The 26,076-nt window shown below is 48.2% G+C and overlaps 1 protein-coding gene across 2 annotated transcripts in view; it reads right to left on the reverse strand.

The window, feature by feature from the left end:
* The window catches only part of Acly (ATP citrate lyase), a 48,543-nt gene extending 37,710 nt beyond the window's left edge, over positions 1-10,833 (reverse strand). The window contains exons 1-7 of one of the 2 annotated variants that reach the window (XM_006992886.4): positions 10,616-10,833; positions 6,216-6,397; positions 4,551-4,673; positions 2,862-2,924; positions 2,289-2,479; positions 1,716-1,795; positions 21-151 (exon numbers count right to left, since the gene is read on the reverse strand). In XM_006992886.4, coding sequence (XP_006992948.1) covers positions 21-151; positions 1,716-1,795; positions 2,289-2,479; positions 2,862-2,924; positions 4,551-4,673; positions 6,216-6,374 — 747 coding nt within the window. In that variant the 5' untranslated portion in view covers positions 6,375-6,397; positions 10,616-10,833. The remainder of the gene's footprint in view (positions 1-20; positions 152-1,715; positions 1,796-2,288; positions 2,480-2,861; positions 2,925-4,550; positions 4,674-6,215; positions 6,398-10,615) is intronic. The other variant, XM_006992885.3, reaches the window with a different exon arrangement.
* Positions 10,834-26,076: the final 15,243 nt, after the last annotated feature.

The following is a 26,076-nucleotide window of genomic DNA, read 5'->3' on the forward strand; positions in this document are numbered from 1 at the left end:
CCTCCCCAGACCGGCCTTACCTCTGGATATGCCTCGCGGCCAAATGGGGGAGGGAACTCTATATCACCCCATTTCACTTTGCAGATGTAGTCAGCCGTGGCATCCACCTTGGCTGCCAAGTCAAGGATGTAGACACCATCTTTGGTCACCACTAGGAGAAAAGTCAAAGTAGTCACACACCAACTTTAAGGTGAGGCAACCATCAGCCTCTTGAACCATCCCTTCAGACTTCACCAGGTGCAGCCCACACGCTCTCACACGTGCCTAATAACCTTACATCGGAATGGTCCTTGTGAAGACTCTCAGAACATGAATATTCCTGATTCACTGACCTTCAGGTAACAGGTCAAAGGAGACCTGTTAGCTGCCATAGCAAGTTTTTGACATCTTCCTAAAATGCCATTCTCCCTGCTCCAAGTATTGAAGCACTGGCCTACCTATAGCCCTGCCATTAAGCAAAACAAAACAAACGAAACCTGTTTTCTAGAGTTGGCAGAACATGAGAGAGGCCCTAGGTTCAATCCCTTACACCAAATAATATATTAAGAAATAAAGGGTTGGTGAGAAGGATCAGTGGGCCGTCAGTTAAGAGAGCTTGCTGCTCTTCTAGAGGGCATGAGTTCAAGTCCAAGAATCCAGGTGGGGCAGCTCACAAGTGCTCGTAACTTCAGCCATCAGACACTCTCTCTCTGGTCACCAAAGGCACACATGGCAAAGACACACATACATATACACAAATAAAATTTTTTAATGTTTAAAATAAATTTAAATAAATAATAAAAACTGTCGAAGAAGGTATGAGAGCACAGGAGAAACATTCAAGGTCACCCTCAGCTATATAGAGAGTTTGAAGCTAGTGTGGACTAGACTAGACCCTACATCAAAACAACAACAAAAGACCCACCATTCAAAACAACAACAAAAAACTCTGTTGGTCTAGGTCTTAAGTTCAAACTGATGTACCACCGCTGCTCCCACACCCCCACACACTTCAGGCACCACTGTCAGAAGCCCTAGGGGTATATATCTGGGGTTGCTGTGGTCCAGCTAGGGATGTCTCAGTGTTTGGTGCAAAGTACCCCGGAGTGCTCTGGGCCCCAGGCCAGCATATTCAGCTGCAATGCCTCACTAAGCATCCATATTTCTTCTCAGGCCATTTAGCTAATTAAGTTAGCACACGGCCATCTGGCCCGCTAGAGGGGCTGCATCCTCAGCTGGAATCTGGTCATTTGCCTCTTCTTGGACTCTGCCCCGAGAGGCCCAGCCAGAGTCTGCCAGGCTATCTGCCTCCTTCACAGCTGGAGAGCCTGTAGCCAGCTCCTCTTGGTGTCAGGGGTAGTAAATGATTGACCAACTCCCTGAGAGGGAGGGATAGTGAGATCCTCCATATGGGGAGGATCAGGCCAGAGCCTGGGAAGCCTAACCTGCAGGTAGGAACAACAACCTAACAGACAGACCAAAGCCAGGACTTCCCCGGAGCAGGCCAAATTAAGGCCAAAGAAAGAAGTTGGAGTTGGTTAAGACAAATAAATTACAGTCTGGGTGCTCAGAAACAGGAGGTGGCACTGGAGGCCACTCCTTATGGGGACGCCCTGGATACCCACAGAAGCTTTGTACTGTGGTACGAGAGCCCAGGGTCTCTGAGTGCCAAAGCCAGGGTTACTGTAGACCTGGGGGCCCATCACCATTCCACCCCAGCAAACAAAGCTTTTTACCAAGAGGGTTGATCTCAAGGTAGGTAAAGTACAGATCCTCGTAGAAATTGAACAGGCCAGAGATGAAGCTGGCCAGGATTCTAGAAGGGAGAGGGAAAGAGAGGACCAGTTAGTCCACCAGTGCAGGACTCCATTCCCACCCGCTTCCCTACAGCAACCTCACTGTCACTGACAGCCCAGCCCCACTTCTCCACTGCTGACCCTTCGGCCTCCGCTGGCCTCTGCCAGCCCTGCTCCCTTGCATGTCACTCGTCAAACACTGAGGCGGAAAGAAGCTGTCAGGCTCAGAGCTGGAGGAGGCGCCAGACAGACAGGGGCAAGGAGGTGAGGGACGAGGCTGGCATACTGCAGACTGATTCCAAGCCAGCACCCTCCCCGCACACGTGGCTCCCTTCCTCGGGACATAGCCATACCCACCACCTGCTCCCAAGCAGGGAGGCTCTCACTCTACTTTCTCTCTCCTGTACCCAGAGCTCGGGGCATTAGTCTCCTGTGTCATACTGGACTTCTTACCACCCCCCCACCCCCCACCCCCCACCCGTCATGGCCACACCATCCCTCTCAGAACTCAACTCTTTCTTGTCCTCAGGGGCATGGACCAGCAGGTGTCTCTTAATGTCCTCAGTGTTCAGCTTCTCATCCACACCCACAAGCAGCTTCTGGGCTTTGGCGTCCACGTCACCCACATCCACACCCCCTTCGTGGTGGAACAGGACGTAGTCTCCTTCCCGAGTAGCATAGATGCACACATAGAACTCCTCCGCCTTGTGAGGAGAGACAGCATGAAGGTGGTGAGGGCGCTCAATGGCAGGGTCAGGAGGCCTCACCCCAGCAGTGGGGTCTGAACCCTGACACGAAGTGCTAAGTCAGAGTGGTACATCTTGAAGAGCTTCTGCCTCCAGGTCCTTCTCATCCCAACACTAGGACGTCCCCTCTGTTACCTGCTCTCGCTCCATTTTGCTGCAAACTAAGCCTTTCCTTCATCCTGGATCCCTTACTCATGACTTCCTCCAGGCCTCTGCCGGAGCTCTGGAGACCCTGGTCCCCTTGGCTGTCCCCTCGGCACCTCACTCTCCTTTCGTCGTTTCAGAAGGACAGTCACAAAGCTGAGGGGGAGAAGAGACAGCTTGGCCCTGTCTCACATACCTGACTGTGGGGGACGAAAGGTTCGATCAGAAAGTTCTTGAGGAAGCCTCTGGCTTTGCCGACCTATGGAGAAATTGAAGGAGATGCAGCTTAGATGCATGGTGTTTTTCACAAAGGTAAGGCCCAAGCACTACCACCACATGTGGCAAAGAGATTTCTCCAGAAGTCAGGACAATAGGGTCACAGACGAATGAATGTAAGAAGCTCTCAGGAGATTCCCCCTTTATATTTTCACTTGTACTTACATTTGGGGAGGGGGGCAGGGATGTGTGCATGCCATGTCAAGCATGTGGAGATCTGTGGATATTTCAGATCTCCCTCTACCATGTGGATCCCAAGAATCAAACACAGGTCATCAATCAGGCCTGGCGACAAGCCTTACCCACTGATCCATCTCACTGGCTCAGGCAGTCGAGCAGAGAGATGGGAACTTGGGTATGGTCGTGAGGGCATAATTTTTTGCCCTGAGGTAGACACAGTGACCCAGCCTAAGGACATGAGTCCAGGCCTGAGGGGCAGGAGAGAGGAGATCCAGGGGCTGATTAGGGAAAACTTTCCCTCCTGTGTTTCCTGGCTGAAGACAACAGGCCTGCAGAGCTAATCAACTTGAGTGGGTCCCTGGCGGCGGCAGAAGCGAGACAGCCCTCATCCCCTGAACCCCCCGCCTGCCCGCCTGTGCGTCACTGCTGAGTCAGGAACCAGACAGTGATCCATCAGAGGTAATGAGCCGCTCCAGCCAGGTCCGACACTGCTGCCAGCTCAGATGTCCATGACATCTCCCTCTCATCAGCCTGCTAGGAACGGAGCATGATGTGCTCCCTGGGGACACTGTTCAGTACCCAGCTCCCCCACGCTCTCCACAGGGGCCTGGAAACTCAAAGGTCAGCTCCCTGGACCGCTGGACCCATGAGCAACTTCAAAGATCCAGAGAGTAGGTAACCAACAGTGAGAGCTACTGTGAGGAAGCCCAGCATGGAGGAAGGTGTCTCTGATGCCACCTCCCCGGGGTAGCCAAAGAAAGGACACCTCATCCCTGACCTGTGCCTATCCCAAGGGACACCGGTCTACAGAATATTGTGCCAAGCAGATTCAGACACACACCCTTCCCAGGCTAAGCCAAGCTTCAGACCGCTCCCCCCACGCCTCTCCCTTGGAGCCTGAGGAGAAGACAGTTGTATCACTGGCATGGCTAAGCTTCCTCAGCCACATTTCATTCCAGCTCTCATCCTCATGGCTGACAGTAATCCCTGAGCTGGGAGAAGTGAACTTCCTCCTCAGCATTAATAACTGTCTTCATCCACAGTTCTCCACCCAGCATATCGCCCCTGCCTAATAACTCTGCAGCCCCCCTTTTCATCCCGTTTTAACGCTCCCTCTCTGTAATCATGTCATCCTAGACTCCCACAATTTTATTGGAAACTGGAGAGCAAGCAGTTCCCAGAATGAGCCTGAGTCCTTCCTCCACGCTGGTGGTCACAGTAGCTGGCTCCCTAACTGTTCTGGGGTTACAATATGTTATCTGAGGCAGTATCAATGGCTTGATTTCCTGATGAGGGAGCTGGGAATGACCACCACGACTCCATCCTTCTCCATTGCTCTGACTGGCTGGGCTGTGAGCCACAGATGGGTGGAGCTGGAGGTTACTGTGTCCTTCGTCACCACCCTGATCCCCTCTCCACCCAGACTCACCGTGGCCTCGTGTCCCAGTCGGGGTTTTAGCCAGGATTTGACTCCATCCAGAGTGAGGTTGACCCCGACTAGGCCAAGCTTTCCTCGACGTTTGATCAGCTGGTCTGGCTTGACTACCAGGCTCTGGAATGAAGAGGGTTGGATCTTAGAGTGAGGAAGGAAGAGGTAGTATAGGCAGTGAAGCTGTATGGCTTTTCATGCCCCTGCCGCCATCGTACTCATCCATCAGGACTACGTTCCTGTTCTGGAGCTTTTCCTCACCTACCCAGGCAAGTCTTTGGACCACCAGGAGACAGCCAGGATGAGCCCGGCACAGAGTAGATGCTCAGTGAGCACCTGCTCAGTGAGTGATCTCCTGCTTTCTCCATGTGAGGTACTAGCTGCTTCATTCAACCACATTTAGAACACGGACCAGCATGTTCTAAACACAGGACAGATCCTTAGGGTGACAAAGGACCTTTGCAAACAATCTGACCAACCCCATCCCAATGTTTAAACCCTAAGCACAACAGGCCAAGCAATCAGTCCCTAGCTCCAGGACCGGGAAATCCACTACCTTCCCAACTGCTTCAGGAAGGGGAAAACAGAACAGCAAAAGGCCTTGTCTAGGCCTGCCAGAAAAGCCTAAGGGCTTCCCAAAGCCAGCCAAATGTGGCTACGGTAGTCCAGGCTGATCCTCTCCATGGTCAGGCATCAGCCACTGACACAAAGTATGAGGTCCCACTTCTTTATTTATTTTTATGTGTATGAGTGCTTTGCCTGCATGTATGCAGAAGAGGACATCAGATCACCTGGAACTGGAGTTACAGATAGTTCTGAGCTGCCATGTGGATGCTTGGAACTAAACCCAGGTCCTCCACAAGAAGAGCCCTGGATCTTAATCGCTGAGCCATCCATCTCTCTAGCCTCAAGGTCCTACTTCTTTTTTTGTTGGTTTGCTTTTTGTTTTTTCGAGACAGGGTTTCTCTGTGTAACAGCTCTCTGGCTGTCCCAGACTTGCTCTGTAGACCAGGCTGAGCTTCCACTCAGAGATCCGCCTGCCTCTGCCTCCCAAGTGCTGGGATTAAAGGCCTGCGCCACCACTGCCCAGCTAAGGTTGCACTTTTTTTTTTTTTTAATTTATTTATTATGTATACAGCATGTATGACTGCAGGCCAGAACAGGGCATCAGATCTCGTTACAGAATGTTGTGAGCCACCATGTGGTTGCTGGGAATTGAACTCAGGAAGGTCATACTTCTTAATTGTCCTGAGATGCTCCACTTTGGGGAAGTAAGGTATACACTTTTTTTTTTTTTTTTAACTGAGCATCTATCAACTGCTACACAACACACTAAATGCTTCCTGGATATTCTTGCTAATCCTTATAGCTCATAGTGTTATCCCTATTTGACAGATGGGGAGCCTCACTCAAGAGAAATGAAATGGTTTGCCCCAGGCCACATGGTTCATAAACAGAGAAGTTCATAAACAGGATACCAGTCTGTCTGGTTCCAAGTCCATATGAAGGGCCCAGAGCAAAATCAAGACCCTGCTCAGCCAGCTGCAGACACACAGGCAAATCTGCAATCATGTAACTCCTTGGGACAACTCTAACAAATCAAATGCTTTCTCCTCCTCGGAGCCTAGGCTGGAAAGAAGGGCCTAGGATGCAGGCAAAACTCACCTGGCTGAGCAGCCAGGGGTGGTCCTGCAGCAGACGTGCCCAGTCTGTGTCAGGGGTAACCCGGGCATACTTGAACCGGTTCTGGATGGCTGAGGTGGTACAGATGTACTTGTAAAGGAGTTCTTTGCCGGTCTGCTCGGAAATTGCCTTGGCTGACATGGCTGCAGAGGGACCTGGTTTACCTGTGAGTGTAGGAGGAACTGGTCAGTTGGGACAAGAAGGTCGATGCACTATCTTCCCCAGCAGACTGGATCTATTCCCAGCTGCCCCCAAACAATAAAACTAGATCTTGGCTTTTCCCAAAAGAAAGAAAAAGGGTTGCCTTAGCAGGAGGGGATGGAAGATAAAACAAAGTAGCTTCATCAGCAGAGACACAGATCTAGACCTAGAGCTGAAGAAATTATAGAAAATTAGGAAGGCGGCACCAGACGTGGTAGTTAGTGTATTCCCACAATCCTATCACCTGGGAGGTAGTAAGCGAAGGATGAGAAGTTCAAGGCTAGCCCGGGTCATATGAAATAGTGTCTCAAAAAGAGAAAGGGAGAGAGGGAGAGGAGAGAGAAGAGAGGGAGAGAGGGCAGGGTGGAGGGAGGGAGGAAGGGAGGCAGGGGAACAGAAAAAAATGTGCAATTCCTCTGGAACTCTTAGCTTGACCTTAACCTTGTCTCTACTCCCTCTGGGCAAACTAGCTGGCCACAACCACATTCAGCCCTGAGCAAAGGCAGATCAAAGGGGAAGCCAGGAACACCAAGGGTTTGATCCAAATGTGAATGCTGCTCTCGGAGGTGGGCGCGCACACACTGAACTCCTCTTTATGTCCTCTGACTTGCAAAGAACATCGCTGGAATTGCACAGGCTGGCCTTATTTTCTCCCCAGGTTTCATCCCCCTCCCCAGCATGACACACACACACACACACATACACACGCCCAACAGACACAAGCCCTGGGAGTGGGAGGAAGGAGAACGTTACCTCAAAGCTCTTTTCTCCTAGGACACTAGATTCCCACCTCAAAGTACATACATAACAGTCACAGGGCAGGGAACTGTGACCTACAGATCATCCCACCCACCCCACTGAGTCAGCTTAGCAGTTAACTTTGAGCAAAACTCACTAAGCAAAACAGAGGCCTCTCTGGGGACCACCCTGTACTAGTCATTCCTTAACTGAGCCAGAACTTGGAAGAAGGCAGAAGCTATCTCCGGTGACGTGACATGTGTAGAGAAACTCATCTTAGGGGCTGGGAGCACAGCTCAGGGGCAGAGTGCTTGCCTCCCATGTGTAAGACGCTGGGGTTTGGTCCCCAGCACTGCAAGAAATAACTCATCTCATGTGAGCACATACATCAAGTTCACTCAGACTCAGAATCCCATTTCTCAGATGAGGAATCAAAGAGGGAGGGGTTGAACTTGTCCAAGAAACCTGACTCACCAGCAGGACTTGAGCCCTAACACTCTACACCCTGAGTCTCCAGAAACAGTCACTGCAGCCTCACAGAGAGACATTTCTCCCAAGACGGTACCCCTTCAATGTGGGAGAGTCTACGATGAGGATTTGCTCATCCTTCCTGTCTACTACCTTGCCAGACACACCCACTCTCCCCCAGAGCAGCTCGTGGAGAACAGTGAGAAGAGATGGAGAAAGGAAACCCAGTCATGCATGCCAAGTGCCTGGCTGGAGGAAGACAGCCTGCCCGTCTCTCCCAGAGGGCCAGAATGGAAGCGCTGGATTTGCTGGGGAGAGAGAAGTCAAGTAAGTACACACAAGGAAGGTGAGTTAAGGAGCTGGCTGGCTGACATATCCAGGAAAGTTAGTCTCCTTTCCTAGCCCAGGGAAGGCATGTGACACAGGGCCACACGGAACCCCCCTGCCAACAGGCCATGCAAGAGAGGCTTCGGGGTGCTAATCAGGGCCAGGCTGCCTCCCTCTGTCTCTATCTCACCACATGGGCATATCAGCTTGAGACCTGGCCCCAAGTGGGTAACTGGAAAGGGGCTCAGAGACCTTCCCAGTGCGGTGCTTCTCCTGGGGTGGCTTGCAACTCCTTCTCAATGTGTCCCTGAAGGAGACGCCCCAACTAGCCCCCGCTGCCCCCGAGTCCTCCACCCCCACCCACTCCAGTACCATTTCCCAACCTTCTCGACTCAGACCAGAAAAACTGGTCCTGAAATCGAATGGACACACCCCTACCCCCCTCCCAAACAGAGTGCAGCCCAGGGCACATTAGGCAGCAAGAGGAGGGGGTGGTACTGACCGGCTTTCCACCACTGGTACCCCTTCAACAAACAGAACCCCAGGCTCCAGGAGAGGAAGCCCCTTCGCCAAGCCTACCCAGAAGTCTGACACCTGACAGAAGCCTGACAGTGGTCCCCAGAATTTACTACCCCCCAGAAGAGACCCAAGACCCAACCAAGGGAAAGAGGAGGGAGAAAAGAGCAACCTTAGGCAACTGAAGGAAACCACCGGTCTCAGATCGGAGTCCACCTCCAGGAGTCCAGGGGTGGGTGGGGTCAGGACAAAATAACAGGGAGATGAGAAAGGGAAAGGTTTGCCAGTTTACCAAAATAAGATGTGCCACCAGAGCACTGTGGCTCAGCTGGGGAGGCTGAGACAAAGAACGCATAGAATAAGTGGAGGAAGGGCCTGGCTCCTCACCAGTGCTGCTCACACACCCGGGGAGGCCTCCTCAGTGGAGATCCATCGAAATTCCAATTGTTGATTCGCTGCTCTTTAGAGCAATGGATCTGTGAGGTTTCCTATGATTTCCAGAATCTGAAAACCCTCTGGCAAGTATGCACGTACTCAAACGCGGGACAAAGTATATTCCGATCTCAGACTAGAGGTTCCCCCCCCACACACAACACCCCACCCCCACCCGAAAGTCTTAAGCTGCCTTTTCCAGCAGCTGATGACACTGTGATGGACGGTTTCACAGCAGAGCTGAGCCCCCAGAAACTGTTACCTGGTTAACAATATCTGCAAACTCTTCAGGAGAAACCATACCCCTACACGGATATATGTAAACACACACATACTCAAATTCTCTCTCCCCCCGCTCCCCAAGAAAGGGGCCTTTTGAGTTGAATGGGTTATTTTCTGCAGTGAGTGACCCAGGATTGAATACACTCACATTGGTCCCTGGAGCAGAAGCAACCCACAGGGAAGGGTGAATGAATGAAGCCTGTTCTCCAGGAAGGCTCCTCTGGGACGCCGCGGCAGAAAGGAACTACCGAGGATGCTGCTTAAGGTCGACAGAACACTCTCACTTTAAGGGTTTGGGGGATGGGGTGGGATGACGACCCTATTATTGCAAAGGAACAGGGCAGAATTCCCTGCTACAGTAGACACAGTGTCTGAACGGAGATGAAAACCAGCAGCTATTCTGTCTTCAAGGCCTCCCTTTACCGTTCCCTCAGGGTGTTTAAGAAGCTTTCTAAGAGGTGGAAATGATCCTTCCGGGGCAGTTATCTCTCAACATTAAAGAAACCCGAGAAACTGAACAGGGTGAGATACTGAGCAAAGTTAAAGGCAGGACAGACAGGATGGGCTGGCAGGCGAAAGTGACCTAATGCTGATCTTCTTACAGCCCTTTCCAAAATCTCGCCAGGAGGACCCCCCACATGGTGTAACTTCAAGGTTGGAGAAAGCACCAGGCTCTGGGCACCAGACCTCTGCCAGGCCTGACATGGGGAGAGAGGAGCATCCTCTTTTGCACACGCGCGCGGGCGCACGCACACATATACCTCAGGAGCTTGTTCGTCCAGACTCCTGGGCACTCCGACCATCTGTTGTCTGGGGGCTGGACCCGAGGGGGAGCTCCTTAGCAGGGAGAGCCCTTCAGGGGCCGCCGCTCCGGAGCCAAGTCCTCGCGGCGAGGCCTCAGGCACCCTGGGGTAGCACAGCCCGCGTGGCCAGGGCCCGCTCCCTCCGCTTCGACACAGAGCTTTATGGATTCACCCCAGAACTAACAGGACGGGCCTGCCTTGAGTCCGGCTCGTGAGCGGCCACCGCCTTCTCTACTTCCCGCCCCGGTATCCGGTAGGGAACCCGAATGGGGCCCAAAAAAGTGTCCCCCAAAAACCCGGAGAGACTCGAGAGCTGGCCTTGGGTGGAGCTGAGAGGCAGGACGCGTAAAAGAATCTGGAGGAGGGAAGGTCGGCGGCGGCAATGTGCAAACTCCCAGGAACTAGAAAGGGGTTGGGAGGGTGTAGACACGCGGCTCGAGGCCGAGGCAAAGACTACCACATCGCGGAGACCCGCACAAAAGTTCCAAGCAGGTGCAGGGAGCGCGCGGGAGAGCCCAGCCTGCGAGCCGGGAGGTGGTTCCGGGTTGGGGGAGGAAAGCAGGAAGCTTCGAGGGGGCTGGGGGTCGCGCCCGCGCACACGGCTGCCGCACTCACCTCTTCGAGAAAGCCCGAGTGCGGCTCTCTGTCCGCAAGCTCCAGGTCACCCCAACTCCTTGAATCGCTCCAGCCGCCCGCAGCTGCCCGGGATCCGGCTTTTGTCCCCGGCCCGAGCGGGCTCCTCCCCGCCCCCCATCAGCTCACAGGCCGAGCGGCCCGGCGATTGGGCACACGCGTTCCCTAGCCTGAGCTCTAAGCTCCTCCCCATTCGCTGCAGCGGTGGCCCCGCCCTCAGGCCTGTCTCGGGGCTGATGGGACTTGTAGTCCTGGAAGTCGGCGGGGCGGAGGCGGGGCCGTGGGCGGGGCCTCGGATGGGGAGATGGGCAGGGCGGCTCTAGGAGGAGAAGCTACGAGGCAGGGGGCTGTGGCCTGATCGTTTCAGGGGCTGGGCCGGCCAGCCACCGGGTGGAGTAGCTGAGGGAGGGGGTTGTTGGCTCAAATGGCTGTAGCACTTCTTGCAGGACCTGGCGTCCCCTTCCTCCCTCCCATGGGAGCAACTGACGTTCTTACCCTAGGCGCTTGTAAGCCGCCACACCAACCCTGCTTTTGAAATCGATGCCTGCTTTCCTTTCACACGTGGCACCTCTCCGCTCCTGGAACCCACCCTATGGAATATACATAGGGCGAGACTACACAGCCACGCTGCACAATCAGACAGCCCGACGTAGGATAGGTTGGGGGAAGGGGTGAACTAGTCCAGTCCCAACGCGTCGGTTCCTCTCACCTGCTCACCTGAGCGCGGATCTGGGAGGAGCTGATCACTTATCTGAGATTCTAACCTAGGACTGAGGCTATCCCTGCCCAACCTCTTGCTCCCTCCTTCAATGTCAAACTAAGACGCTGGAAGTAATGAACAGCCTCCTCCTCCTCTTTCTGTTACTCGTGAGATAGAACATACTTTTCCTAAGCCCAAACTGGAGCGCCCAGTTTAGGAGGTGCCCGCGAACTTGTGGGGCAGAATATGTGAAAGCAGAAAGCCCTAGAAATCAAGACTTCAACTCACTGCTTCCCTGGAGTGGAAGCCTCCCTTGTACCTTAGTCCCAGTAGGTCTCTCCAGCCTTCCCCGAACTAACAACTGTCCAGCTCTAGGAAGGAGGCCAGAACTATCCTCTAATCAGCTCAGGTGATGCATCAGCCCAGGGTGCGGGGAATCAGCATGGCTGTGCCCCTGGCAAAAACAACATCAACCCTGGATCAAACGCTCCCTGCAACATTGTTGCAACACTCTCCTGAGCAAACACTTTCCCAAGCCCCCCCCCCCAGCCCTGTCCCTTTTCAGCCAGCAGTTGGGTAGCTGAACTTGCTTTGCCCATGCTTGAGCAGCATGTACTCCCTGATGATGTCATTTTCTGGTCTCTTCCCTCATTCCCATCATTTATAAAGAGCTGCTGATCTGCTATTGTGCCCTCCTGAAGTTTAGGGAGAGGCCAAGAGTGTCTTCCAGGAATCTATACAAACCTCTGTGAAAAATCACTTCTCTCTAAGTAAAGAAAATATCCTCTCTGAAGTGACTCAAATTCAGGCCCTGGAAGACAGCAATTCAGAGTTTTTTGTTCTTTTTTTAAGATTTATTTATTATGTATACAGTGTTCTGACTGCACGCCCAAAGAGGGCGCCAGATCTCATTACAGATGGTTGTGAGCCACCATGTGGCTGCTGAGAATTGAACTCAGGACCTCTGGAAGATCATCTCATGCTCTTAACCTCTGAGCCATCTCTTCAGCCCATAATTCATAGCTTTTATAGTCATTTGTTTCTTTTTGAAACAGGGTAACTTGTAGCCCAGGCTGTCCTTAAACTCACTGTATAATAGAGGACAACCCTGAACTCCGATCCTCTTGCCTCAGCTTCCCAAATGTGAAAATTACAGATGTGGACCACTGGGACCAGCCAATTCAGAGTCTTCACAGGCTACCCAGAAGACTAGTTAATATAAATCACTCGTGGGTGAACCCAGCACAGATGGCTCAGCGGCTTAAAGACCTGCTATGCGAGGATGCCATGAGAGGCATTCCCAAACCCACATAAAGGCAGATAAAGAAAAAGGACTCCACAAAATTGCCCTCTGACTACCACACACATACATGCAACACCTGTACCCCCTACATAGACACAATAACTTTTTTATAGGCAGGTAGATCTTTATGAGTTTGAGACAGCCTGGTCTACATAGTGAGTTCCGAGACCAGCCAGGGTTACATAGTGAGACCATGGTTTTGTTTTTGTTTTGTTTTGTTTTGTTTTTCAAGACAGGGCTTCTCTGTGTAGTCCTGATCGTCCTGGAACTTGCTTTGTAGACCAGTCTGGCCTCAAACTCACAAAGATCCTCCTGCCTCCGCCTCCCAAGTGCTTGGATTAAAGGTGTACACCACCATGCCTAGCTCATGAGACTATGTTTAAAAAAAAAAAAAAAAAAAAACACCTGTGACACAATTATCCCTTTAGTTAGGAAAAATAACCTTCTGTCACGATGCGGTAAGGCAGTGGTTCGCAACCTTCCCAATGCTGTGACCCTTTAACACAGTTCCTCATGTTGTGGTGACCCCTGACCATAAAATCATTTTTGTTGGTACTTCATAACTGTAATTTTGCTACGGTTATAAATCATAATGTAAATATTTGATATTCAGGATACCTGATATGGGACCCCTGTAAAAGAGTCATTCGATCCCCAAAGGGTCAAGACCCACAGGCTAAGAGCCGCTGTGGTAAGTTAAGCCAATACTCTCAGCATTCAGGAGCCTGAGGAAGGATGATAGGGAGTTTGAGAGAAGTCTGAACTATTTAGTAAAACCTCATCCAAAAAACAAAAACATTGGAGCTGGACAGATGGCTCAGCAGTTAAGAACTCTTGGTGCTCTTCCAGGACCCAGGTTCAATTCCCATCACCCCACATGGCAGCTCAACCTTCTATTAATTCTAGTTCTAGGATTAGATGCCGTCTTCTGGCCTCTGCAAGCACCAGGCACACCCGTGATACAGACATACAAGCAGGCAAAACCACCATAAAAATATTTTTTTAAGAGGACACTCCTGGGGAAACAAGGATCCAGGTGAGAAATGACTATAAACCCTTTTTATGTCAATTTGGTGAAATCAATAAACATTGCAAATTGCACTTGCCCTTTGCCCCTGCAATTCCATTTCTATTAAGTTATTCTTCAGGCCTATAATCTGTACCTGGTGAGAGGAACATCTATGTTTCCTTCATTTCCTTCATTGCTGACTGGGCCTTGCCTTGAATAGGGCCTTTTTTTGAATTCAACTTTTGAATAAGTTAAATTGGCACTTAGTAAGTGCTCAGCAAATATTTGCTGAAGGATTAAGCACCCCCCATGCACACCTCATCAAAGCATTGTTAGGCACAGGTTGGAACAGTGTTAGAGAAGAAAAAGTGAAGGAAAAAGAAAGGAGCTGTCGGAAGCTGAGCATGGCGGCACAAACCTATAATCCCAGTGCTTGGGAGATAGAGGCAAGGCTCTGTCTTTGGATACATGGCTAGTTCAAGGCTCTACCTCCAAAAAAGAAACAGGAGAGGAAAAGGAAGAGAGGGAGGAAAAGGAGGAGGGAGGAAAAAGTAGCTGTGTGTGAGGTGAGAGCAGTTTCTCTGATCCACGGAATCAAGCTGGGCCCCATCTTCTTATTGTTCTGGTGTCTTACTCAAAAGCTTTTGCTTTCCCCCATTTGAATCTCCTCTACCCTCTTCTGGACTGGTCTACGCTGCTGCATACAGAGACCCAGGCTTTAGGCACTCTTCAGTTCCCGAGATCTAAGACTGGCTAGTGGCTCCCTCCTAGATTTTAATCAACTTTTGTTTGTTGGCAGACAGGGTCTCACTGTGTAGCCTTAGCTGGCCCGGGCTCACTCTGTAGACCAGGCTGTCCTATAACTCACAGAGACCTGCCTGTCTGCCTCCTGAGTGCTGGGATTAAAGGTGTGCCCTGGCTCACTTCAGCTAATATTTATTCATCAGCAACTACACAAAAGACAGGGGTGCTAGCACATGTTCCCCAGAGCCCCAGCTTGAGCCGAGCGTCAGCACCGGTTTGCAGATGAGCAACCTGCCTGTCTTCGTTAACGTTGTATTGTTGTGAAGAAGCACCACGACCAACTGTTGGGGGAAAGGAAAAGCATTTAAATGGAACTTGCTTACATTTTCAGAGGTTCAGTCCGTTATCATCTTGGCGGGGAGCATGGTGGCGTGCAGGCAGACACGGTGCTGGAGATACAGCTCAGAGTTATATCTGGAAAAGGAAGCCACTGGTCCTGGCTTGGGCTTTTGAAACCTTAAAGCTTAACCCCAATGACATACTTCCTTCAACAAGGCCACATTTACTCCAACAAGGCCATACCTCCTATTCCTTCTCAAGTAGTGCCACTCCCCGCTGACTAAGAATTCAAATGTACGAGCCAATGGGGGCCATTCTTATTAAACCATCACATTCTACTCCCTGGCCTTCGTAGGATAATAGTCGTATTGTAATGCAAAAATGCATTCAGTCCACCTGCAAAAGTCCCCATAGTCTGTCAGAGTTTCCACACTGTTTAGAAGTCCAAAGTTCAAAGTCTCTTCTAAAACTCCAGGCAATCTTAACTGTAATCCTGTAAAATAAAAATAAAAAAGCTGTCTGGGCAGTGGTATGGCACACCTTTTATCCCAGCACTCAGAAGGCAGAGGCAGGCGGATCTCTGGTGGGAAGCATGGTGGAATGCAGGCAGACATGGTGCTGGAGAAGGAGCTAAGAGTTCTACATCTGGATCCGCAGACAGCATGGAGAGCCACAAGGCCTGGCTTGGCCTTCTAAAACCTCAAAACGAGCCTGGTCTATAGAGCAAGTTTCAGGACAGCCAGGGATACACAGAGAAACCCTGTCTCAAAGAATAGATAGATAGATAGATAGATAGATAGATAGATAGATAGATAGATAGATAGATAGATAGATAGATAGATAAGCTGATCATATTGTGCCCACATCACGAGACCCCCAAGCAAGACTGCCACAGAGCCTATCAGATGCAAAACACAGAGGGGTTTATTGATCACAAGCAGGCCTGGGCTTGGTCTGTATCCAACAATCAGTGGAGAAGGATGGCCCTGAGCTCTCAGGATGAGGGTTTTTGTTTGTTTGTTTGGTTGGTTTGGTTTGGTTTGGTTTTTAAGACAGGGTTTCTTCGTGTAGTTTTGGTGCCTGTCCTGGATCTCGCTCTATAGACCAGGCTGGCCTGAAACTCACAGAGATCCGCCTGGCTCTGCCTCCTGAGTGCTGGGATTAAAGGCATGTGCACCACTGCCTGGCTAGGATGAGGGGTTTTTAAAAGGAGAAACTGCAAACAGAGTGGTACCAGCCTTTGTGTCATATGATTGGGTGAGGGTGTGTAACCTTTGAATTTACTGGTTGGGGGTTACTGTTATCATTTTTGGGCAGGCCTGGACAAGTCCCAGGCTTTGTCCTTGAGCTGCCATGGAGGCTGGCTGGCCTCGCACATTCACATTGACCCATGCACGTAGCTCTAAGTTGGTGAGGGGTCCCAGACAGTAAACAACTGGCCGAATCTTGATCCGTCAGAGTACGTCCAGAAAGGGAGCTGCTGCAAGGACTATGTCTTTTGTTCATGGCCCTCCCAGAAACTGCTTGCTCAAGTCTCGGGAAACTGGAATCGAGGCCTGATCTCTGGGAGAAGATTGACAACCTGTTATGGCATCTGCTTGGTCCTTTCAGTCACATACTTCAGACATACAACGGCACAGAATATACATTACCATTTCAAAAGGGAAGAAAGCAAGCACAGTGAGGAAATACTGGACCAAAGCAAGACTGAAAACCAGCAGGGCAAACTCTAGACCTTACATCTCCATATCTGATGGCAAGGAGCTCTTCAGATCTTCAAATCCTTCCAGTTTTGTTTAACTGCATTTCTCTCTTTTGGGCTGGTTCCACATCTTGTTAGTCGCTTTCCTCTCTGGAAAAGTATCCCATGGCAGGTATCCCATGGCTTTGTAATCTCCAACATCTTGGAGTTTCTAAAGCAATATGGGCTTTACCTTCACAGCTTCACCCAATGGCCTCTCTGGGCTTCCATGCAGGGACTCCCCTGACACATATCAGGCCTCAGTGGATTTTCTTAGCTGCAGAGGGAGATTCTACAATAACTTACTTGTATTCTTAACTCTAAAGCTAGATCCACATGACCAAACCAGCCAAGTTTTATCACTTTCTGGGGCTGGAACATGGCCCCCACATTCAATTACATCTGCATCAGCTTTCTATTGTTGATGGTTTCCTTCACTTAAGCTTTTCTTTAATTCCTTTTCACAAGTTGGAAGCTTACCTGGGTGGGGTTTTGCCCTAAGGTCACAACGCCCTTTATTCCACTTAACATTGGGCTTTTCTTTAAAACTGTGATCTCTTTGAGGATGAGACTTAAGTCAATTATATTTCCTGGTGCTCCTTTTCTCCTCAAATTATACATTTTGCATTTTTCCTTTTTTAGCTTGCTCCTTTTCATTATAGATTTGCATAACAGTGACTACTAATACCCACATGACAGAGTCAATACTAGACTGCCTTGGAAATTTGCTCTGCCAACACCATTAATCCAAAACTCTTCAATTTAGCCTCAGGCAGATTTTTTTTTTTGACAAGGGCAGAAAGCACCCATATTCTTCATCAAAATATCTCTCTCACACACATATACACACACACCAAAAACAAAAACAAAAACAGACTCTAGGCCATTTATTAACATTATTCTCCTCTGAACTCTCTTGAGAAGAGCAATCATAATCTACATTGCTTTCTGCACCACTGACTTTCATGCTCCTACTAGTATGGCCCATAAAGCCTTGTTTAAAGCATTCAGCTGCTTTCCTAATCCAAAATCCACATCCTACCAACAAGCAGCATGGTCTGGCCTGTCACAGCAATACCCCATTTCTGGTACCAACTTCTGTCTTAGTGTTCTATTGCTATGAAGAAACACCATGACCAAATCTTAGAAAAGAAAGTATTTAACTGGGACTTGCTTACAGTTTTAGAGGTTTAGTCCATTATTGTCATGGCAGGGAGCATGGTGGCACACAGGCAGACATGGTGCTAGAGAAGTAACTGAGAGTTCTACATCTGGATCCACAGGTATCAAGAAGAGAGAGTCACTGGGCCTGGCTTGGGATTCTGAAACCTCAAAGCCCACCCCCAGTGACACACCTTCTCCAACAAGGCCACACCTACTTCAACAAGACCACACCTCCTTCCTATTCCTTCTCAAGTTGTGCTATGTGGTGATATTTTGTTTGTGCTCGAACAAATAAAGAGTGTGGCACTAGCCACTAGAGGCCAGGCAGTGGTGGCACACACCTTTAATCCCAGCACTTAGGATCTCATGCCTTTGATCCCGGTACTTGGGAGGCACATGCCTTTAATCCCAGCAGTTGGGAAGAGAAAACAGGAAGTGATATGGCTGGGTGGAGAAAGGAAGTAATAAGGCAGGGTGGAGACAGGAGCTCAGCCCTTTGAGGATTTGGTAGAGGTAAGAAGTCTCTCTAGTGGCTGGCTCCTTTACTTCTCTGATCTATCAGCATTTACCCCGATATCTGACTCGAGGTTTTTATTATTAAGACCAATTCAAGCCGGGCAGCTGTGGTGAACACCTTTAATCCCAGCACTCTGGAGGCAGAGCCAGGTGGATCTCTGTGAGTTCAAGAGCAAGATTCAGGACAGGCACCAAAACTACACAGAGAAAACCCATCTTGAAAAACAAAACAAACAAAAAACCACCACCAACAACAAACCCCTCCTCCCCACCCCAAAAAGACCAATTAGAATTTGTGCTACAGTGCTACTCCCTGATGACTAAGAATTCAAATATATGAGCCAATGGGGGCCATTCTTATTCCAACCACCACACTGCCTTTGTAATGACCACATGACTATAAGTTCCTGTCCTTGTCCCTACAACCTGCTGCAGGTGAAGGAGGAAAGGAAGATCCTGTTGGGTGGGATTTCCTCATTTCATTGTGTGTCTTGTTTGTTTTGTGTCCTCAGTGCCTAGGCACATGTTAGTCACTCACTGGATGCATGACTGGAAAAACACTGCAATGAATATGTAAATAAAGTGATTAGGGCATAATGACCACATGGGTCCTTGGTACTCCTATCACTCAAGAGTCAAAGGCAGGAGCATCTCAAATTTGAGGCTAGCCTCGTCTACATGGAGAGTTCCAGACCAGCCTGGACCCTTGTAAGAAAGAAAGGGGCTGGAGAGATGGCTTAACAGTTAGGAGCACTTACTGCTTTTCCAGAGACTCTGAGACCAGTTCCAGGGATTCCAGTGCACTCTGACCCCCTTGGGACACTTGCGGGAACATGGTACACATAAACCTACAAGCACATACACATATAAAAAATATTTTTTAAAAAATAAAGAAAAGCTGGACATGGTAGCACACACCTTTAATTCCAGAACTTGGGAGGTAGAGACATGAAGATCAGTTCAAGGCTATGTAGATAAAAGTGAAGAATGCTTGCCTAACATGCACAAAGCTTTGGATTTGATCCCTAGCACCCAATAAATCACCAGGTGTGATAAATCATGCCTGTAATCTCTGGTAGAGGCAAGATATCAGAATTTCAAAGTCATCCTTGGCTAGAAATTAGGGGCAGGGTTAGTAATTGAAGAGAAAAAAAATTAAAAAAAGAGGGAGGAGATGAGGCCAGAGGGTCTTTCTGAATGCACCTGGTTCTAAGCCACCTCTTGGGGTAGCTGGAGACAGGGTTTCCAGCAGAGAGATATTGAGAGCCAGTCTGTGCAGAGTCAGGGTAACTAACTTCTACATCACTCACTGGAACCCAGTCCTAACCCCAGTACAGGATACAGCTGAGGGTGTATCCCGGAGAGGCTTTCCCCAGGAGGACAGCCAGAGTCCCTCCTCCTTGTCTGGCAATGGCTGTCCACTCTAGGGGTCTAAAGTGCAGACCTTCCCAGTCCACTGAGCAGCAGCCATCCCTCCAAGATGCCACGTTAGTGCTCAGAGAACAGAGTCCAGGCTCCTTCCCAGAGTCACCCCATGCCTGCCCCCCTCTCTCCATTTCCCTCTCTGCCACAACCTTCTCCGCACCAGATATGTCCCTGTGAAACTCTCTTCAGAAGAACCTGCCTAGCCATGGTCATCCACATAGATCACTTACTCTTGACTTACATATGACACATTAAGCCTTATCGCAGAAAAAGGTTATTATTTTTGCTTTTTGTCTCCTTTCCCATGTTCCCTGTTTAGAAATTCTCTCAAGTAGGCAGAGGCTGTGATGACAAGGCCAAAGTTAATACCCAACCCCTACTCTTAGGAGTTTAGGGCTCAGTGGGTAAGCACTTGCCTGGAAAGACTGACCACTGGAGTTTGACCCCCAGAGCCTGAGTGGAGGGAAAGAACCCACGGATTCCACAATGTGGTCCTCTAACCACCACAGAGGTACTGTGCACGGCCAGGCATGATCCCACCACACACACAATCATGATAAATAAAATGTTTACGTTTTAATTTAAAAAATAGTTTAGGACAATGGGCTATCACAACAGTTCATTTGCATAAAACTAGCAGACCCGATCTGAGTTAACACTGGAACCCACAGGAAGGAAGGAGAGAACTGACTCCCATAAGTTTTCCTCTGACCTTGATATACAAGGTTGATTATAAATACAATCTTAGGCCAGGCGGTGGTGGTGCACACTTTTAATCCCAGCACTTGGGAGGCAGAGCCTGGCAGAACTTTGTGAGTTCGAGGCCAGCCTGGTCTACAGAGCAAGATCCAGGAAAGGCGCAAAGCTACACAGAGAAACCCTGTCTCGAAAAACAAACAAACAAACAAAAAATACAATCTCTTTCTAAAGAAGAAAAAGAGATATGATATAGATATATAGGATAAAGATATGATAGGATAAAAGGGTAGATTAATGAACCTACTATTAAAGAACAACAACTTGTTTAAAATGTTTTACATTTGGTATAGATTTTAGTTTATGTTAAAATGTTTTACATTGGTATAGATTTTAGTTTATTGATACAAGTTTAAACTTAATTTTATTATACTGTATATTTCTGTGGGATGGTCTGTATGTCAAATTGCTCTGATTGGTCAATAAATAATACACTGATTGGCCAGTGGCCAGACAGGAAGTATAGGCGGGACTAACAGAGAGGAGAATTGAGAGAACAGGAAGGTGGAGGGAGTCACTGCTAGCCGCTGCCATGACAAACAGCATGTGAAGATGCCGGTAAGCCACGAGCCACGTGGCAAGGTATAGATTTATGGAAATGGATTAATTTAAGATGTAAGAACTAGATAGCTAGAAGCTTGAGCCATTAGGCCAAAAGTTTAAATAATATAAGCATCTGTGTGTTTATTTTATAAGTGGGCTGTCGGACTGCCGGGGTTTGGCGGGACCCGGAGAGAAAACTCTCCAGCTACAGTATATATATTCCTATTCTTGTTTGAGGTATTAGGTTTATGTAACTCATTTAGATTAAAATGAATAATTAAGAAATAGATTAGTAAGTAGTCATCTATAATAATCATACGTATAGGCATGTTAGTTAAGTCTTCTAGGTATACATAGATATATTTCAGATAGATAAGTAATCTTCAAATACTTCAAAGAAAGACCTACAGGATATGGCATTTAAAATATTTTTAAAAAGTTAGACTTTCTAGACAGTGAGACATGTCTGCTCCGGGCAGCACCAGATTTACTTCAGAGAGGAGGATGGGCATCGAAGACACTCCATATGGAGTTTATCTTCACCTTGGCAAAAATAACCATTTGGGCAAGAAACTGTTCTTGCCTGGACTGCTTGATCAACTGGACATACAGGACCCATAGAAAGATGACCACTAAACTTTGCTTAACAAAATGGTCCTTCAGGTTTCTGCTGTGTAAAAAAAACTGCCAGACATTCTATAGGACACTGAAAAAAGTAACTGAGAGACTCTAGCCCTGTGGGCTGAAGACAGATGCCCCAACTTTACAAAGGAACATGAGATGACTATCCAGGCTGTCAGCTGTCTCTGTCTACCCTGCAAGACTCCCGAAAGGTGCTTGCATCCTTCTCCCATTTCTCAGGTAATATTATATCCTTCTGAGGTCTTTGATGTAGTTGAAACTAGATAGTTACAATTTTCCTTAGTTATGATAAAAGTTAGATATAAAACCTTAAACTCACAAATATAAGATAGGATATCTTCTTTAATATTGTAACTGTAATTCTTGTTCATTAATTGTTTTGTTATATGTAATTTTACTATGTTAAAGTTAAAACCTTCCTTTTTGTAAAAGAAAAAAGGGGAAGTGCTGTGGATATCACTCTGTATAAATAAACACTGATTGGCCAGTGGCCAGGCAGGAAGTATAGGCGGGACTAACAGAGAGGAGAAAAGAGGAAACAGGAAGGCAGAGGAGAGACCTGCCAGCCGCTGCCAAGACAAGGAAGATGTAAGGTACCTATAGGCCACGAGCCACGTGGCAAAGTATAGATTAATAAAAATGGGCTGATTATAAGAGTAAGAGCTAGACAATGATAGGCCTGAGCTAATGGCCAAGCAGTTTAAATAATGTAAGCATCTGTGTGTTTATTTTATAAGTGGGCTCTGGGACTGGCGAGACTTGGTAGGACCCAGAGAGAAAAGCTCTCAAGCTATACTCTCTCTCTCTGTCAAGCACATGAACACACAAACAAACAAGCAAATAAATAAATAAATAAATAAATAAATAAATAAATAAATAAATAAATGGAAAAGAAGAGCTTAAGACAAAGAGTTCCCCTGGGATGTTTAGCAGCCCATCCTAAGCAGGGAGGCTTTCAACTCTCTTTCTCATAACGTAGAGACTCTGTTGTAGAATATTATTTTCTAAAGTGTGCTACTTTTGTTCATGTTGCATCTGTTTAACTCTGTGAAGCTGTGTTACTGTGCCTGTGTAAAACACCTGATGATTTAATAAAGAATTGACCACTAGCAAGGCAGGAGAAAGGACAGGCGGGGCTGGCAGGCAGAGAGAATAAACAGGAGAAAACTGGGAGGAGGGAGCTGTGGTGGTATTGTGTTCACCAAAATATTGTGTACCTTAATAAACTTACCTGGGGTCAGAGAACAGACAAGCCACTAGTTAGTCAGTGATAGCACACGCCTTTAATCCTAGCATTCCAGAGACAGAAATCCCTCTGGATCTCTGTGAGTTCAAGGCCACATTGGAAATAGCCAAGCATGGTGACACACACCTTTAATCCCAGAAAGCCAGCCTTTAATCCCAGGGAGTGGTGGTAGAAAGCAGGAAGATATATAAGGCGTGAGGGCGAGAAACTAGAAGCATTTGGCTGGAGAAGATTTTGGCTGGTTAAGCATTCAGGCTTTTGAGCAGTAATTCAGCTGAGACCCATTCCGGATGAGGACACAGAAGCTTCCAGTCTGAGGAAACAGGACCAGCTGAGGAACTGGTGAGGTGAGATAGCTGTGGCTTATTCTGTCTCTCTGATCTACCAGCATTGACCCCAATAACTGGCCTCAGGTTTGATTTTATTAATAAGAACTTTTAAGATTCCTGCTACAGGGAGCTAAGATCTAGGAGCCAGAGGAGGAGGAAGAATCCAGGAGCCAGCTACACAGCAAGCCACGGAGTAAGAGCAAGATTTACAGAAGTCAGAGAACAGAAAAAGTGCTGTGGAATGTTCCGTATGTCCTGTGGGATGTTCTGTATGTCCTGTGGGAGCCTGTTCTTGGGTTCCTCATGGCTTTACCCAGCAGGTCCGCATAGAGGATGATTAGGACCACAGGCCTGAGTGCAGGTGTCTGAGATGGTCTGCACTTGGCTGTGCTGGGGGATGGTCTGTATGTCAAGTTGCTCTAATTGGTCAATAAATAAAACCTGATTGTCCATGGCTAGGCAGGAACTATAGGCGGGACTAACAGAGAGGAGAAATAAAAGAAGAGGAAGGCAGAAGGAGTCACTGCCAGCTGCTGCCAGGACAAGGAAGATGTAAAGTATCAGTAAGCCACAAGTCACGTGGCAGGTATAGATTTGTGGAAATGGATTAATTTAAGATATAAGAACAGTTAGTAAAAAGCCTGCCAAGCCATACAGTTTGTAAGCAATATAAGTGTCTGTGTTTACTTGGTTGGGTCTGAGTGGCTGTGGGACTAGCAGGTGACAAATATTTGTCCTGACTGTGGGCAAGGCAGGAAAACTCTAGCTACAAAAAAGGCCAGAGGCAAAAGATAGACAGGTTAATTAAAGATAAGGAAAGCTGGCTAGAAACTAAGCCAAGCTAAGACCAGGCGTTCATAATTAATAATAAGCCTCCATGTGTGATTTATTTGCGAGCTAGTTGGCAGGCCCTCCAACAAAGGATCAAAAACTTCCAACAACAAGACTCTTTGTTCCTGTGACAAATATCTAAAGCAGCTAAAAGGAAGAGAGGTTTATTTTGTCGCATGGATTCCAAGGCTTCAGTACAAGGCCAGCTGAATCCATTGTGTTGGGTGTGAGATGAGACAGAATATCATGGTATCAGAAAACATATGGCAGAGTGTGGTGATATATTGTGTATCAAATAAAGCTTGCCTGAAGATTAGCGGACAGAACAAGCCACTAGATTAAACACAGAAGCCAAGCAGTGGTGGCACACACCTTTAATCCTAGCACTCAGGAGGCAGAGATCCGTCTGGATATCTGAGTTCAAAGCCACCCTGGACTACATGAGATTGACTCAGTCTAGGAGAGAAACAGAGCCAGGCAGCGATGGCACACACCTTTAATCCCAGCACTTGAGATCTCATGTCTTTACTACCAGTATTTGGGAAGCACACTGCACCTGTAATCCCAGCACTAGGAAGGAAGTGAAATGGCTGGGTGGAGAAAGGCATATAAGGTGTGAGGAGACAGGAACTAGACTGTCTGAGGATTCGTGGAGATAGGATCTCACCTTCCTTTCAGCCTGAGGATTTGGTAGTGGTGAGAAGTTTCTCTAGTGGCTTGTTCTTTGTCTCTCTGATCTTTCAGCATTTACCCCAATATCAGGCTCCGGTTTTTTGTTTGTTTGTTTTGTTTTTGAGACAGGGTTTCTCTGTGTAGCTTTGCACCTTTCCTGGAACTCACGTTCGAGACTCAGAAATCCAACTGTTGAGTGTTGCGTGATATTTTAATTGTGTTCTGACAAATAAAGCTTGCTTGGAATCAGAGGGTGGGGCCAGCCACTAGCTGACCATAGAGGTTTGGAGGACTGTAGAGAGAGGAGACAGGAAGTGGTAAGATGGGGCTGAGAGAGGATCTCAACCCTTTTGGATGGAGGAAAGAGAGAGGTAGGAAGCAACTGGTGGCTGCTCCCTGTTCTCTGATCTTTCAGGTTCTTACCCCAATATTTGACTCCTGATTTTTTTTTTTTTTTTTTTTTTTTGGTTTTTCGAGACGTGGTTTCTCTGTATAACAGCACTGACTGTTCTGGAACTCGCTCTGTAGACCAGGCTGGCTTTGAACTCACAGAGATCAGCCTGCCTCTGCCTTCCAAGTGCTGGTATTAAAGGTCTATGCCACCACCACCACCACCCCGATGACTCCTGACTTTTTATTGATAAAGATTAATTAGATTAGTGATTCAGTTGAGGAGATGGGTCACTGAGATATGGCTCAGTAGATAAGAGCACTGCTGTACAATTTGAGGACAGAGTTTGAATCCCCAGCACCCACACCAAAAGCTGACTCTGACCACAGGAATTGGTAACCCTAGCATGATGGGGGAGAGAGAGATCACTTGGGCTTGCTGGCTGCCAGCCTGGCTCCAGGTCCAATGAGAGACTCAAGTGATGGAACCGAACACCCAACACACTCCTCTAGCCTGCACACACATACACATGCATGTAAACTAACATACAGTCATACACAAGAAAGGAAAAGGAAGGAAGAAAAGATTTTAAAAAAAAAAGAAGAAGAGAAACCCAACAGTCTTATTTTCCAAAGAATACACTGTTATGGAATAATCTTTTTGTACACTGTGAAGATGCGTCTTTGCCAAGGCGCCTTCTGATTAGTTTCATAAAAGACCTGACTGACCAATAGCTAGGCAGGATTTGCGGGCAAAGAGAATACTGGGAAGAAGGCTGGAGTCTGAGGAGTCTCCAGCCAGGTTTGAAAGAAGCAACATAGGAAGTTCATAGATGAGGTAAATGAACCTCAGGGCAGCACACAGATGAATAGAAATGGGTTGATTTAAGCTGGCTGGAGACAAGCCTAAGCTATCGTCTGAACAATTATAATTAATGTTAAGTCTCTGTGTGGTTATTTGGGAACTGGCTGGCAGGACAGAAAGGTCTGCCTACAATACAATGGAGAAACTGAGGCCCAAAGAAGTGAACTCACTGCAGAGGGAGTTGTTGTTGAGGGTGGTTTGAACAACTCTTTTGGAAATTGTCACTAC

This window comes from Peromyscus maniculatus, chromosome 8 (assembly GCF_049852395.1).
Source record: "Peromyscus maniculatus bairdii isolate BWxNUB_F1_BW_parent chromosome 8, HU_Pman_BW_mat_3.1, whole genome shotgun sequence".
In the NCBI taxonomy this organism is placed as follows: Eukaryota; Metazoa; Chordata; class Mammalia; order Rodentia; family Cricetidae; genus Peromyscus; species Peromyscus maniculatus.